General features: G+C 38.5%; 1 protein-coding gene across 1 annotated transcript; it reads right to left on the bottom strand.

Annotated features, from left to right (window-relative positions):
• Positions 1–7,207: 7,207 nt before the first annotated feature.
• Positions 7,208–8,950, bottom strand: LOC123446572 (F-box/kelch-repeat protein At3g23880-like). Its single transcript, XM_045123149.1, has 2 exons — positions 8,745–8,950; positions 7,208–8,593 (listed from the first exon to the last, which is right to left on the bottom strand). The coding sequence occupies exon 2, from the start codon at positions 8,539–8,541 to the stop codon at positions 7,348–7,350; it is 1,194 nt and encodes a 397-aa protein (XP_044979084.1). The 5' UTR covers positions 8,542–8,593; positions 8,745–8,950; the 3' UTR covers positions 7,208–7,347.
• Between the last annotated feature and the right edge of the window lie 5,484 nt (positions 8,951–14,434).

Genomic DNA, 14,434 nt, shown 5'->3' with positions numbered 1-14,434 from the left:
TGAACTCATATTAGTCATAAAGAACTCACATGCTTATTACAAGATTTTATTAGCCCTCTCTATGAAAAGCACGACTCGCATGCCCCTAGGGAGGAGGTTGGTAGGAGTTACCCATTGCGCGCCCCCAACTTAAACATCACCAGGATTTCAACGGGGAATAAGTATGCTCACACATCATCACCATGACATAAAAATATTTGTATGAACAACAAGAGTTAACAACCTCTAATTCACAATACTCTTATTAACCAATTCTCATGCACTCATGCTCTTTCATATTACCACATTAATATCATTAACCATGATTTCTCTTTTACGTGCTACATGTGGTTTTGATTATGCACTCATTGAATACCTATTACTTTTGAACTAGGCTTATAACCCATGCAAATTACCTTCTCTATTTATTAACTCTCAAACAAATATAATTTAAGAACAAGAGTGCAATTATGTCTATAAAATCTATATGCCACCATGCTCTAAAAGATATAAGTGAAGTAGTAGAGCAACTACTAAGCTCAAAAGATATAAGTGAAGCACATAGAGTATTTTAACAAATTATGGTGATAGATTGTTTCTCTCTAATAAATGTGTCCAGCAAAAAAAGTATTGTTGGCAAATAAAACAAAAAAGAAAACTAAAGCAAGCGATGCTCCAAGCAAAACTCATATCATGTGATGAATAAAAATATAGCTCCAAGTAACATACCGATGGATTGAGACGATAAAGGGGATGCCTTCCGGGGCATCCCCAAGCTTAGTCAGTTGAGTATTCCTAGAATATTACCTTGTGATTCCTTCGGCATCCCCAAGATTAGGCTCTTCCGCTCCTTATTGTTTTGTCCATCGCGATAACGCCCAAAACTTGAAAACTTCAGCACACAAAACTCAACACAAACTTCGTAAGATCCGTTAGTATAATAAACATATTAAATACTCTAGGTACTGTTATAAATTAATTCTTATTTTATGATTGCATAAGGTACTGTATTCTAACTTCTCCATGACTTATAACCTCCGACATAATCCATAGAATCATCAAAACAAGCAAACTATTAAAGCAAAAAATAGAATTTGTCTAAAACAGAAGAGTCCATAAATATATAGTTATGTATCCTACTTCTGTAAATCCAATAATTCTGAAACATTACTAAGACCTGAGGTATTCGTATAGAAATACCGTGTAAGAAATTCAGATTAAAAAGACATTCCTGTAAAATCATAGAAATTTTGCACTTGACGCTAAAATTTATGTGTTTGCACCATATCAATTCTACTTATCATTCAAATCATTCCAAAGGCTTTACTTGGCACAAACACTAATTTAAACACAAAAAAACAATCATTATAGTAGAAATAACCATGTTCTAAAAAAACAGAAAGTAAAAAAAGCAAAATTAAAGATAACTATTGGGTTGCCTCCCACCTAGCACTATTGTTTTATGCCCCTAGCTAGGCATAATGCAATTGATCAAGTGTTGTAATAATAATGAGAAAACTTTATATTGCTATAATTATATTCCCTCCTCTCATGGGCAAGTTTTATAATAGGTAGGCAAAAATAGTTGAAGGGACTAAACTTCACAAGACAAGGATCTGAAAGATCTGTCTCTAGAGGAGAAGGAGGAGGTTCCTCCTTAGGTCTCTCATAGGTGATAGTAAATTCTTCATTGTAAAGGTTCCCGTAAAGATACTTTATTAATTTTACCTCAAGCTAATAAACCAATCCAAAATTTTGGACAATAATTTGATCATTGTATTTGGAAATTTAATCAATTAGAACATTAGGTGGAACCTTCTTTCTATGGTTTTCATTATAAGCACCATAGTTTGTTGATCTTAATCTCCTTATTTATTTCATTTCATAAAGAATTTCCTCTATTGGCGGGCACTCTCCATTGACCCTATAATGAGAAAATATTTCTCTAGCATGCTGCATAATACGATTAAATTCATAAACGAGTAATATTGTTGCTAACCGTTTAGTACGAGCATCCTGCATATTGGAGAAATCTAGAAACAACCATTGTATGGAGGGATGCATATGAAATAATTGTCTTTTCAGTTCAACTATGAGCAAAGATATAGCATCCGCATAACTAGTAGTTATATCAAGAATAGATCCTCCTATAAAGGGTAATGAGTCAGCACAAGTGAAGAAGTCTTGGATCACACTTTTTCCAATAATACTGCCACTAGCAATGCCGAAATTCTTAGTATGCATATTAGGTCCTTCTCTAGAAGGATCATCATCCGCAAGATTATCAAGTTTTTCCTTAGCAAATTTATCAAAATTCCTTTTAGAATTATCATTCACAGGTGAAGTTGAATGTCCTAATGCTTCTTCACTAGAGGCGGAAGTATCACTAGATTCAAATTCAGACATGATAGCAACTTTCAAGCAAACGTGGCAAGAAAAACAAGTAAACTAGCAATAGGCAAAGTTAATTTTTTGTATTTTTAATTTTAATAAATCAAACAAAATACAACAACAAAAAAGAAGAAGAAGTGAATGATAATTTGTGTGAAGATACTTGATAGTAGGTTGATGATGCTCCCCGACAACGGTGCAAGAAATCCTTCCTAATACTTGTGGTGTGCGTTGGGTTTTCCGTGAAGAGGAATGGGTGATGCAACACAATATAGGTAAGTATTTCCCACAGTAGAGAACAAAGGTTTATCGAACCAATAGGACTAACAACCAACCCCAATCCTCTGTGGCTAAACACAAAAGAGCAAACACTTGCACCCAACGCGGGCAAGAGGGTTGTCAATTCCCTTGAATTCGTTATTTGCAAAGCTTGTAAGAAGTGTGGTTGGTAGTAGATAATTGTAAATTGCAAAATAGAAAGAAAAGTAATAATTGCAGCAAAGTATTGTAGCACTTGTAAACTTATAAGTTAATAGACCCACAGGCATAGTTTTCCCTAGTGGCATCTCTCATGAAAGTAAGCATATGGTGGGTAAAAAACTTTATTGTTGGGCAATTGATAGAAAAGCGGATAGTTATGCAATATTTATTCACGGCAATGATCATGTGTATATAGGCATCACGTCCATAAGCAAATAGGCTGACTCCTGCCTGCACCTATTACTATTACTCCACCCATGGATCGCTATGCAACATGCATCTAGAGTATTAAGTAAAAAAAAGTAATGCTTGAAGAACGATGACATGATGTAGACAAAGAGAGTTCAATTAATATGAACTAGCCGCATCGTTTTATCCTTAGTGACAACAATACAAAGACGTATCTCGTCCCCTTCTGTCACTGGGATGTAGAAACCCATCAGATTGAATCCACTACAACGTACCCGTCTTAGTGAACATAGATCAATCTACTTAGCCGAAGCAAATAAAATAGATCAGAGAGATTTAATATTCTATGGTGATCATGCACATAAGAATCATAATAGAATTGGCACTCTCTTCTATAGCCCCCGAAGCTATGATGATTATGTATCTCTCATGCAAATCAATACATTAATATGAACTGACAGTATCTTCTCTGAAATCTATTATGATTCTTATGTGCATGATCATCATAGTTTCACAAATCTCTTTGATCTATTGATTTTCTTTGCCTAACTATATAGATGTATCTTTAGTGAGAGGGGTGTGTTGTAGTGGGTTCAATCTGACTTGTTTCTATATCCCAGTGACAGAAGGGGACAAGATACGTCTTTGTATTGTTGTCCTAAGGATAAAAGGATGGGGTTAGTTCATATTAATTGAATTCTCTTTGTCTACATCATGTCATTGTTCTCCAAGAATTACTCTATTTTAATTAATACTCTAGATGCATGCTGGATAGCGGTCGATGAGTGGAGCAATAGTAATAGATGCACGCAGGAGTCCACCTATTTGCTTATGGACGTGATGGCTATATAACCATGATCATTGTCATGAATAAATATTTCATAACTACCCACTTTTCTATCAATAGTCCAACAGTGATTTAGTTACCCACCGTATGCTTACTTTCATGAGAGATGTCACTAGAGAAAACTAAGGCCCCGGGATCTATTCACTTATAAATTTACAAATGCTAAAATACCTTGCTGCAATTATTTACTATTTATAGTACTTTGCAATTTGCAATTCTCTACTACCAACCACACTACTTACAAGCTTGCAAATAATGACTCTAGGGGGATTGACAACCCTCTTGCCCGTCTTGGATGCAAGTGTTTGCTCTTTTGTGTGTAGCCGCTCAAGACGGGGATTGGTTGTTACTCCTATTGGTTGGATTAACCCTGGTTCTCTACTAAGGGAAATACTTACCTATATTGTGCTGCATCATTCATTCCTCTTTACAGAAAACCCAACGCAGATCACAAGTATCAATGACTTTGTTATCACTCTATTTTGCATGGACATGAGTAGTTTATCCGCTGCCTACTAGTTTGTCAACCTATAATTGTTCACCAAGTAATTCCTCAATGAAGAATTTGTTAAAATAGCACAATCACCCCCTTTGGTCAATAGAATGCACTTTCAACAACGGTTTGATTTTTTGTGCTAACTATATCTACCCCCACCCACTCCACCTTCTGAGAGAGAGAGAGCGCGACCAGGACGAAGCTACCACTTCACATATCTATTTCCCGAGAGAACCACACACACTTGCGTTGAAATCAAAGGTATTCCACTCTAACATTTGATCCGTGATTTCTAGCCTCACCATTGCTTTCCACTCCAATCTTTTCTCCTACCATCTAACCAAATCTGTGAGAGTGATTGAGTCTCGAGGAGACTATCTTTTAAAGCACAAGAATAAGGAGTTAATCATCAACAACAACATCTATTACATTTTTTAGAGTGGTATCTCCTAGATTGGTGTGGTATCACTTGGGATCCTTCAAATTTTGGGGAGTTGAGTTAAAAGTTTGTTAGGGCAAGGAGATCGCCTACTTCGTGAAGATCCGAGTGAGGCTAGTGCTTTGTGGAGGTAAGCCATGATGGCATAGAAAAGGTTACTTATTCGTGAACCCTTCATGGAGGGAGCCCTCCGTTGACTCGAGTAGCCATTGTCGTCCGTGCATTGAAGTTTCCATCAACGTAGACGTATGATAGCACCATCTATTAGAACCACGCCAAAAATCAGAGTGTCTTCATTGCATTTGATTATCTTCAACCCCTCCTTCACACTCATGTGCAAATTCTTTACTTTCCGCTCCCAACGCTATTAGACTTGCCTGTGTGGGTAATGGGTCTTACTAGACTTGCTAATATTGCTAAAATCTGTCGAGAACTAAAATTGGAAAAGGGCTAGATTTTCCCTTGTCAAGTAGTCTAATCACCCCCTAGACCTACTTATGATCTTACACGATGGTGTCCCAAGGGTGATAGTGAGTGTGAGGGAATGGCGGCGATTCCAAACCCTTAACGATTTCCTTCTTTCACGGAAGAGTAGATCGAGGGTGATGTGCACCTCGCCTTGGAATGCCGCACCACTAGACACACACAAAAATGAATGGAGATTTTGAAGAGATTTAGAGGTCTAGAGACTTGCCTGTAGAACATGAGAGAGAGAGAGAGGGTGCATGGTTGTGTTTTTGGAAAAAGATAAGGAACCGGTGGCGGTGGATCCATTCGTCCAAAGTAAGAAGGGAACATCCAGGGTTGTCACCGGAGAAGGTAATAAGAGATTTTGCTAGTCTTAGGTGGTTTGAGGTCCTATTGGGGTGGATGAGCTCAGTAACATCTGCTTTGACCAATCGGAGAACTGCTCGATTCCTAGTGTCACATCATATTAGTATTTTATTAAATAACCAAGCTACACCTTTTCTTGGGCCTACAAGTGAAAGCCCGGATCTATGTATCCAGCGCAATCGTCTAGCCAGTATACCCTAGCAAGAAGTCTGTCGAATCTAGCTCCGACATAGAACAATAGAGGACAATCATCAAGGTTGGCGTCATGAAAGACCACCGAACACATCCCCTGCTGCACGTCATCTTCGCCACTGGGACCTAGCACCGCAGCTTCAACTTTATAACAACAAATAAATCATGGCAATCCCAAGAACAAGCCGGAGAAAAGCCGACTACGATAATCATTGCCGCGTCTTAGACATCACGCACTTCCATCATCGTTGTCACAAAAACTCCCGCGCGGTTGCAACAGAATCTCTCATGCAACACTTTCAACTTCCATCGGCCCTGCTTGCTGATGCCTAGCTCGAAAGAAACCCTCAAAAGTGGATATGGCGCCAAAGCATCGCTCTCATCCGATTGCACGGATCTAGGGTTTCCCCCGAAGGTGCGAAGGTTGGCTCAGAGTAGCTCAACGATGCTAAGAAGAATGAAAAGGCACTCAAAAGCGTTGCTTGGTCTCGCAGTTTGTACATCTACTGTTCTGTCCTAGGATCCCAATCAAACTATCCAGGGAAGTACAGATCAACTGTTGGTCTCGTAGCAGTAATATCTATTTATCAGAATCTTGAGATGCAACAGAAAGACTGAATCTTCTTCCTTACTAGACTAGAAGTGGTAAAATCTGAATGAACAACATTGCCAACACAAGCAGCTAGCCTACATGCATACGGCAATCAGCTGCAACCTGCACCAAAGTCTTCCGCTATTCATGTCCTGAAATCTTACCGATGGGGTACATAATTTTTCGTTCATACATCGATGCAAAAATTGTGTTCAACAAAAGACAACACTGAATTTCTCACTTGTCATGTTTTTTGCTTACCAGCAGAAAGATAAACCGTTTGGACACGAAATGGACAATCAGTACACTTAATGAGTTCAAGTTTCCTCTGTACAAATTGCAATATAGGGTAGCTTCCGAAACCTGAAACTCAGGTACTCGGCAGCCTAAACAAAGGGTGATACAAATTCTACAGTTTCAGGCTTTCTGCAAGCACAGGCGTCAACTAATTTCCATGAACAAAATCTTCAGTTGCTATGAAAAATACTAAATTCCTTAGAAGGCATGGAAATAGTAATACCTGGATCAAGAATATTAACAAACACTAGCAACCAACAAACATGCTGCAATTAAGCAATTTTCTGCAAGTTGCACAAAAATCCTCCACATGCAAGTTCTGAGACCTTATAGATGAGGTACGTGCTTCTGCAGAGGAACACACTTTCTTGCATCGATGCAAGAAAGTGTGTTCTACCAAGCAGAACACCGAATCTCTTACTTGTCATAACTTTGCTTACTACCAACGATGCTAACAGTTTTAACATGAAATGGACAAGCAAAAAGACCTAATGAGTGATGAGTTCAAGTTTCCCCAGTTTACACTGCAGTATCGGAAGTGTTACTGCTGAAACCTGTAAAGCAGAACACAAGGAAACCACCAGCAATTCCATGTAGCCTATGGCAATGGCTTATGGCCATAGGCCGCGGAAGTAAGGCGGTGCTGGAACATCACCAATAGCAATGTGCTGAAAGAATTGCTGTGGGAGTGGGACAAGACTTTCCTTGAGTAGAAACTGAGTGAACCTGGGATCGCCTTGGATATTGCCCTTCAAGTTCCCCCCCATATCGTACCAGAAGAGCCGATCCCACCAATCGACTAGCACATCTCCCTGCCGAGACACGACGAACGACGCACGAGGCCACCTATAGCTTATGATCCCCTCCTCCTCCGCCTTGAACTTGATACTGTAGCTGCGCACCCATGTCTCCATCTCGTAGTCTTGAAGAAGCCAGAGGTCCACGAACAGCGGGTGCTTCATAGCGTTCTCGCGGCTGGACATGGCAAGCGTGCCGTCCATGTCAAACAGTGACGACACCGATCCCGGCTGGATGGAAGTACGCATGGACCGGAAAGTCTCCGCCTCCGTATCGAACACCTGTATGGTGTTGCTTTCCTCCGACCGCGGCGGCCAGTGCAGGTTGCCCTGGAGGAGGACGGGCGGGTTCAAGTAGGCATGCCTCGGCCCTCTCTGCAGACACGCGATCGCGTCGGCGTCGGACTGGGACGCCACTGGGAACCCGATGTCTCTGATCTCACGAGAGGTCATCGAGAAGATCAGGTAGGTCTCGTTGGCACCAAAGCGGATGCCTCGGCGGTACAGCACCCGGTAGTCCTGGCCATGCTGGTAGAGCCCGGCGATGTCGTAGGTGTCAATCCACGGGAGGGGAACCCACTGGTGCGTGGCGGGGTTGCAAAGGTCGAGGCGCTTGGTCCTGGCGAAGTAGTCGGTGAAGGAGATGAGCAGGAGGCCGCCGCAGCTGCCGTGAATCTGGAGGACGTTACCGATGAGGTGGTGCTTGCGCTCGGTGAAGAGGACGACGGGGCGGATGATCCTGGCGCGGAGGTCGACCGCGTCGACGCGGAAGTCCATGTAGTCGGGCGTGGACGGGGGTCTCCTTTGGACGAAGCCCTCGAACTGGATGAGGAGGTCGGACGGCTGGCGGAGGTGGTGGGCGAGGAGGAGGTAGTGCTCGGTGGCGAGGTCTCGCCAGGCGTGGCACACGGCGCGGAAGCGGCGGAGGGGCTTGGGCGGAAGGCGGAGGAAGATCTCCCAGATCATGTCGATGGGGAGGTAGGGCATCTTCGCCTCCTCCTCGGCCATGGTTGTTGGTGGACGACTCCGGTGGACCGGCGCAACGAACGATCTCTTCGCTCTGCGAAGGAAGATGTTTCTAGAAACAATTAGTACTAGTAGTACGCAGCGGCAGTGCAAGAAAAGCACAAGAAACCCCGATTTGGTAGAAAGAATCGCAAAAATTGCGTTCAACACACGTCGATCGAAGCGAATCGAGAATTGGAGCTCACCTCTGCTTGTCGCTCGTTCGATTCGTTGGCTCCCGGCGCTCGCGCGGCGTGGTCTCTCGTCGACTTCCTCCGTTGCTCCAGAAATGGATGGGGACTTCCGTTCCGTGTCCTATATATAAGCCGCGGTAGGTAGAAAACAGTCGTCTTCACCGGAATGTCGTACAAGGAAAGTGGTTTCTCTTCTCTCCCCTAGCAATAAGCAGACCACGCTAATCAATCTTAAGATCTCATCTTCTGGGTTTACCGCTTCCCAAAGCTCCTACTAGTAAATGGAAGACTGCAGTTAGATGCTTTCGTGGGAATGGCAATTGTAACAGTAATGAGAAAATCTACTCCGTTCCTAAATACTACTCCGTATAAGTCTTTAAAGAGGTTTTATTAGTAAAATACATACGGATGTATATAGACATACTTTAGAGTATAGATTCATTTATTTTGTTTCGTATGTAGACTCATAATGAAATATTTTAAAAGACTTATATTTAGGAACGGAGGGAGTAATCTGTAGCGTGCGCATGAAAGCTCCGTTCCGATGCGGCGGCTCTCCATCCATGCCTGATTTGTTTTTTCTTTACTCTCTTCGTCCCAAAATAAGTGTCTCAAGCTTAGTACAATTTTATACTAGAGCTCGTACAAAGTTGAGACAGTTATTTTGGGACTGAGGGAGTACTTTTTAAAGTCACACATGATTTCTTAGCGTGTGATTAGGTGGTGTAAATTTTTCTATCTCGCAGAACAATACAGTGCTACGGTCAAATCCCTCTTTCTTTGTCATGCATGCATGTAATGATGTCATCGCATTCGCTTTAAATTACCAGGATTCAAAACTTTTATCTCTTAAACCGCTAATTCAATCGATTATTTGTTTTTGCCATTGACTTTGTTTCGACGAAATCTTTAAAACTATATCTCATGTTGACATGTTTCGACAACTTTATTTTTCTCATACTTACCACATTTGTTACACTTACACGTCATATTAGTAAGTACTTACTTGTCTGATAAAAATAACTTAATCGTCATATTTTTGAAAACTACGTATAAATATGACATTTCAACATAATCAAACTCACAAGCACAAACAACTCTTTTTAGGCCATTACACGTAAAAATATGACAATTCAACATATTTAAAACATGTGACCATAAGAAGTCTTTTTTGGTCATCGTTTGTAAATATGACAACTCAGCATAGTTAAACTAACAAGCACACAAAATAATTTTTTGGCAAAGTTGTATGTAAATATGACAAGTTGGTATGTTTAAATTGGCAAACACAACCTATGACATGCTTTTATATCATGTATAATGAAAACTGTTACAAGACTTTGTATGAAACAACATTAAAAAGTGACAATTAAGTTATTTTTTTCACGCAAGTAAGTGGTTAATAATATAGCAAGTGGGTCAAAAAATATGACAAGTATGAACAAAAAAAATAGTTGACGGAACATATCGACATGGGGTCTAGTTTCGAAGAACTCGTAGCGAGAAAGTGAATGATGAAAGCGGATCATCGATTGAATTAACGGTTTTGTAGATAAAACTTAATGAATTTTAAACATCAAATGAAATCTTGACGACATCATTGCATGCATGTATGCATGCATGACAAAGAGCAGGGTTTGGCGGCAGCATTGCTTTTTTAAAGTAACATGATTAGTAGAGCAATGTTATTTTTTCATTAGAATGATGATTAGCTGGCCGCCGCACGGCAAAGCGTAGGTGCGGCACCGCTGTGTAGTGTTGTCCAACAGTAATTACCATGCTTTTCACAAAATAAAAGAACAGTACTTACCACGCGACCACTGCATAAGATTATCTCCAAAGCCAACCAGCAAATTGTCTTCCCCATCCGTGCACGGACAAGGATGCGTGGAAGCTTGCTATCCATGTGTCAGAATCATGAGTTGGTTGCGAGATCTTATGGATTTCATCTCTAGCCTATCCCAACTTGTTTGGGACTAAATGCTTTAGTATTATTTTTGTTATTGTATCCGTGCGCGGACACGAACTTAGTTCGTACATACAGATGCGGGACGTCGTTGTTTAACCATAGCCACATACATTTGAAATAGCATTCATAGATACACACGAGTTGTTTTGGCTGAAATGTAGTAAAACGAAAGTGGATATCAATTATAATCGATCCCCTAGCATATCATGTTCTTCACATCAACACGGACAAAGACATCAAGATAAAAAAATATTCATATAATCATCAATAGTGACACCACTTGAAGGTGCATACTGCACGTCCTCCAAGAACCCACTCCAAGGGCTGCCAGCTTTTTTTATGGTGTCCCAACACCCCTGGAAGTGACTTCAAGCTTCGGTCTGGAGGGAATGCCATCATTTCATGATATTTGCCCTCAATTCTTTGACAATAGTTTCCATAGTTTTGATCCTTGCCGACAACGACGTCAAGGTAGATACTTTTCCATGCTTTAACTCACCACACATCATCGGTCTCCGTGTAGTTGCATGTCCTCCCCATCTTAGCATCATAAATGGCATCGTCGATCTCTCGCATGTCACCATACCAAAAATCTTTGTGTCATATTTGCGTTTGATCTTCCTACCTTTACTCCTTAATTACTTTCATGTGTAAGTATTTACTTTCCTTTGCTATACTCATTGACTAACATGTGTAGGATGTGCCTCACTTGTTATAATTGATAAAATCTGCCAACTAATAAAATTGGAAAAATGTTAGATTTTATTTCGTCAAGTAGTCTATTCACCCTTCCCGTCCCCCTCCTCTAGATGTCCCTTCTAGTGATCCCATAAACGCGTCCACTAGTCTTTACCTATTAATAAAGCACATATTGCTTCTGTGGTACGTCATTAAAATTGTCTTTAAAATTATTTAAAATTACTCACCAATGCCACCTATAAGTTATAAAAACCATTTTACAGGGAATCGTCGCATGGGCCGGCCCAAGCATAGGTACCAGCTATACTACGCTCTGCCAGCTGGAGAAGAAACAGAACCACCTATAAGTTACTATTTATTTTTTAATTATTATTTATCTGTTCTCTTTTATTTTTTCTAATTAAAATAAATCAAAAAGAACTTTCGAAATTCAAAAAATTATATATACATAAATTTCTGATAAAACATAAAATGTTTGCGGATTCAAAAATTGTTCGGGATTTCTGTAAAAATGTTTGTATATTAAAAAAATCGGAATTTTCGAGAAAACATTCGTGAATCAAAAAAAGTCCATCATTTTGAGCAATTTCTTTAATGTAATTAAAAAATGTTTGATAATTCAAAATGTGAATTATTCGCCAATTCGCAAGAAAATACTTGAAAATAGTTCGTAATATCAAATATTGTTTGGAATTTTTAAAAAATGTTTATAAATAGTAAAACATGTTCTTGATTTTAAAAAGGTTCCCAAATTTGTAAAAATGATCATGAATGATCGAATGTATGTAGTTTAACTGTAATGCTTATGAGTCTTTCCGATTATATACCAGGGTGAATTTTGAAGAATAAATTGTCGGGGTGGATCGAAATATTATAGTATATTTTTAAAAATGTTTCTGAAAATTCAGAATAAATCTTCGAGTTACCATGTTTTTTGACAACCATGATATTTTTTTAAAAATATGAACATCGTTTCAACTTGTGAATTGTGAATAAAATTAAAATAAGAAATATTTTCTTGCATTTGTGAACAAATTTTTGAAATCATGCGATGAGATATGAACATAATGTGGTCATCGTCATAAAAAAAATGGTGTTTTTTTTCTTCCGTTGCACCGCACGGGCCCTTTTGCTATCTTTACCTATTAATAAAGCACATATTACTTCTGTGGTACGTCATGAAAATTGCCCCTGAAGTTTGCATAAATTACCAACCATTGCCATCGATAAGTAATGAAAAACGTTTCACACAGCAAAAAATCTTGAGCTGGGCCGGCCCATGTAAAACCTCCTATATTACGCTTTGCACCCTGGAAGAATATCCAGCACACTGTGGGATGGCCCATGCACAGGTGCCAGTTTTTTTAGTTCCGTTTATTTATTTATCTTCTGTTCCATTTTATTTTTCTATTTTAAATAATTTAGAACTTCAAATAAACTTTAAACTTTTAATAAACTTAACATTTTAAATCAACATATTTAAAAAAATAAAATGTTTGTGACTTTAAAAACTGCTCGGAGTTTTTGCAAAAAATGCTCGCATATACAATAAAATGTAAAATAAGAAAATTCCAGGATTTCAAATCAAACTCCATGTATTTAAAAATATTAAAAGCATTTAACAAAATGCTTTCTAATTCGAAATATGTCAATGCATTTCAAAAATATCCTAAAATTTTGAAAATAGTAATGCATGTTTTGATAGTTTATTTTTTTATTTAAATTTTTCCTTTCCATTTTTTGTTTACTCTAATTTAAATAATTTAGAATTACAAAAGCATTTGCATATTAAAAAATAGGAATTTTGAATTAAAATGTTGACGAAAATATAAAAATTTTGTGGATTCAAAAAAGGCGCCGGATTTTTATAATTTTTTTTGCAAATTCCAAAACAATGTCCGTGAATTTAATAAATATATTACTGACTTATAAAAATGTTTGTTTATTCAGAAAAACTTCATGCATTTCAAAAATGTTTGTGAATTTAAAGTAAAATCCTCCAACATAAAAAATTATGTTCGTCTTTTCTAAATTGGTCGCCAATTCAAAAGAAAATAGTTAAACCCGTTTGAAATATAAAAAAATATTCACGAGTTTTAGTAAATGTTTGTAAATTGTAAAAAATGTTCTCGATTTTAAAATTGTTCTCGTATTTGTAAAATTGTTCATGAAAGATCTAATGTATGTAGTTAAACATTAATGCTTCTAAGTCTTTGTGAAAATATACCCGTGTGATTTTTGAAGAATTAACTGTTGGATGGATCGGATTATTATTGTATGTTTTCTAAAAGAAATCTTGAAATTAAGAATAATTCTTTGAGTTACCAAGATTTTTGAGAACAATGACTTTTTTTTTGAAAATGTAAAGATTGCTTCAACTTGTGAATACATTTAAAAGAAGAAACCTTTTTTTGCATTTGTGCACAAAATTTTAAAATCAAGCGATGATGTATGAACATAATGTGGTCATCATCATTGAAGATTATGTTTTATTTCTCCCGTTGCAACGCGCGAACCATTTTGCTAGTAGAATATAAATGGCGGAGGAGGTGGTCGACCTCCTCTCCCCCTCCCCTCTAGACTACGGAGCCACTAGCGAACACAAGAGGGGGAGGAGAAACTAGTGAGAGCAAGAGGAACTGTGCATGAGGTGGCATGAGAGGAAAGAAATAGACAAAATATTTTGCAAAAAAATCACTCCTTAATAATCTACTCCCCTGTACCACAACACTTGTTGTTGGGTACTTGTATTTGTGTTTTCTAACAACAAGTATTTTGGTATAGAGGAAGTAATAAACTACTCCCTCCGTCCGAAAATACTTGTTTTAAAAATACATATAATGGATGTATCTATAATTAAAATAAGTCTAGATACATTCATCTCTAGAACAAGTATTTCCGGACGGAGGTAGTATAAATATACAAGGCCAATGAAAGCAAAGTATCAACACGACAAGAGATATCTAGTGACCTAGTAACAATTTAATACTCCAAAAAATATGTGCATTTCTATTTCTCTAAATCAAACCCCTAG

This window comes from Hordeum vulgare, chromosome 4H (assembly GCF_904849725.1).
Source record: "Hordeum vulgare subsp. vulgare chromosome 4H, MorexV3_pseudomolecules_assembly, whole genome shotgun sequence".
Lineage (NCBI taxonomy): Eukaryota > Viridiplantae > Streptophyta > Magnoliopsida > Poales > Poaceae > Hordeum > Hordeum vulgare.
This window is presented reverse-complemented; position numbering and strand designations above follow the sequence as displayed.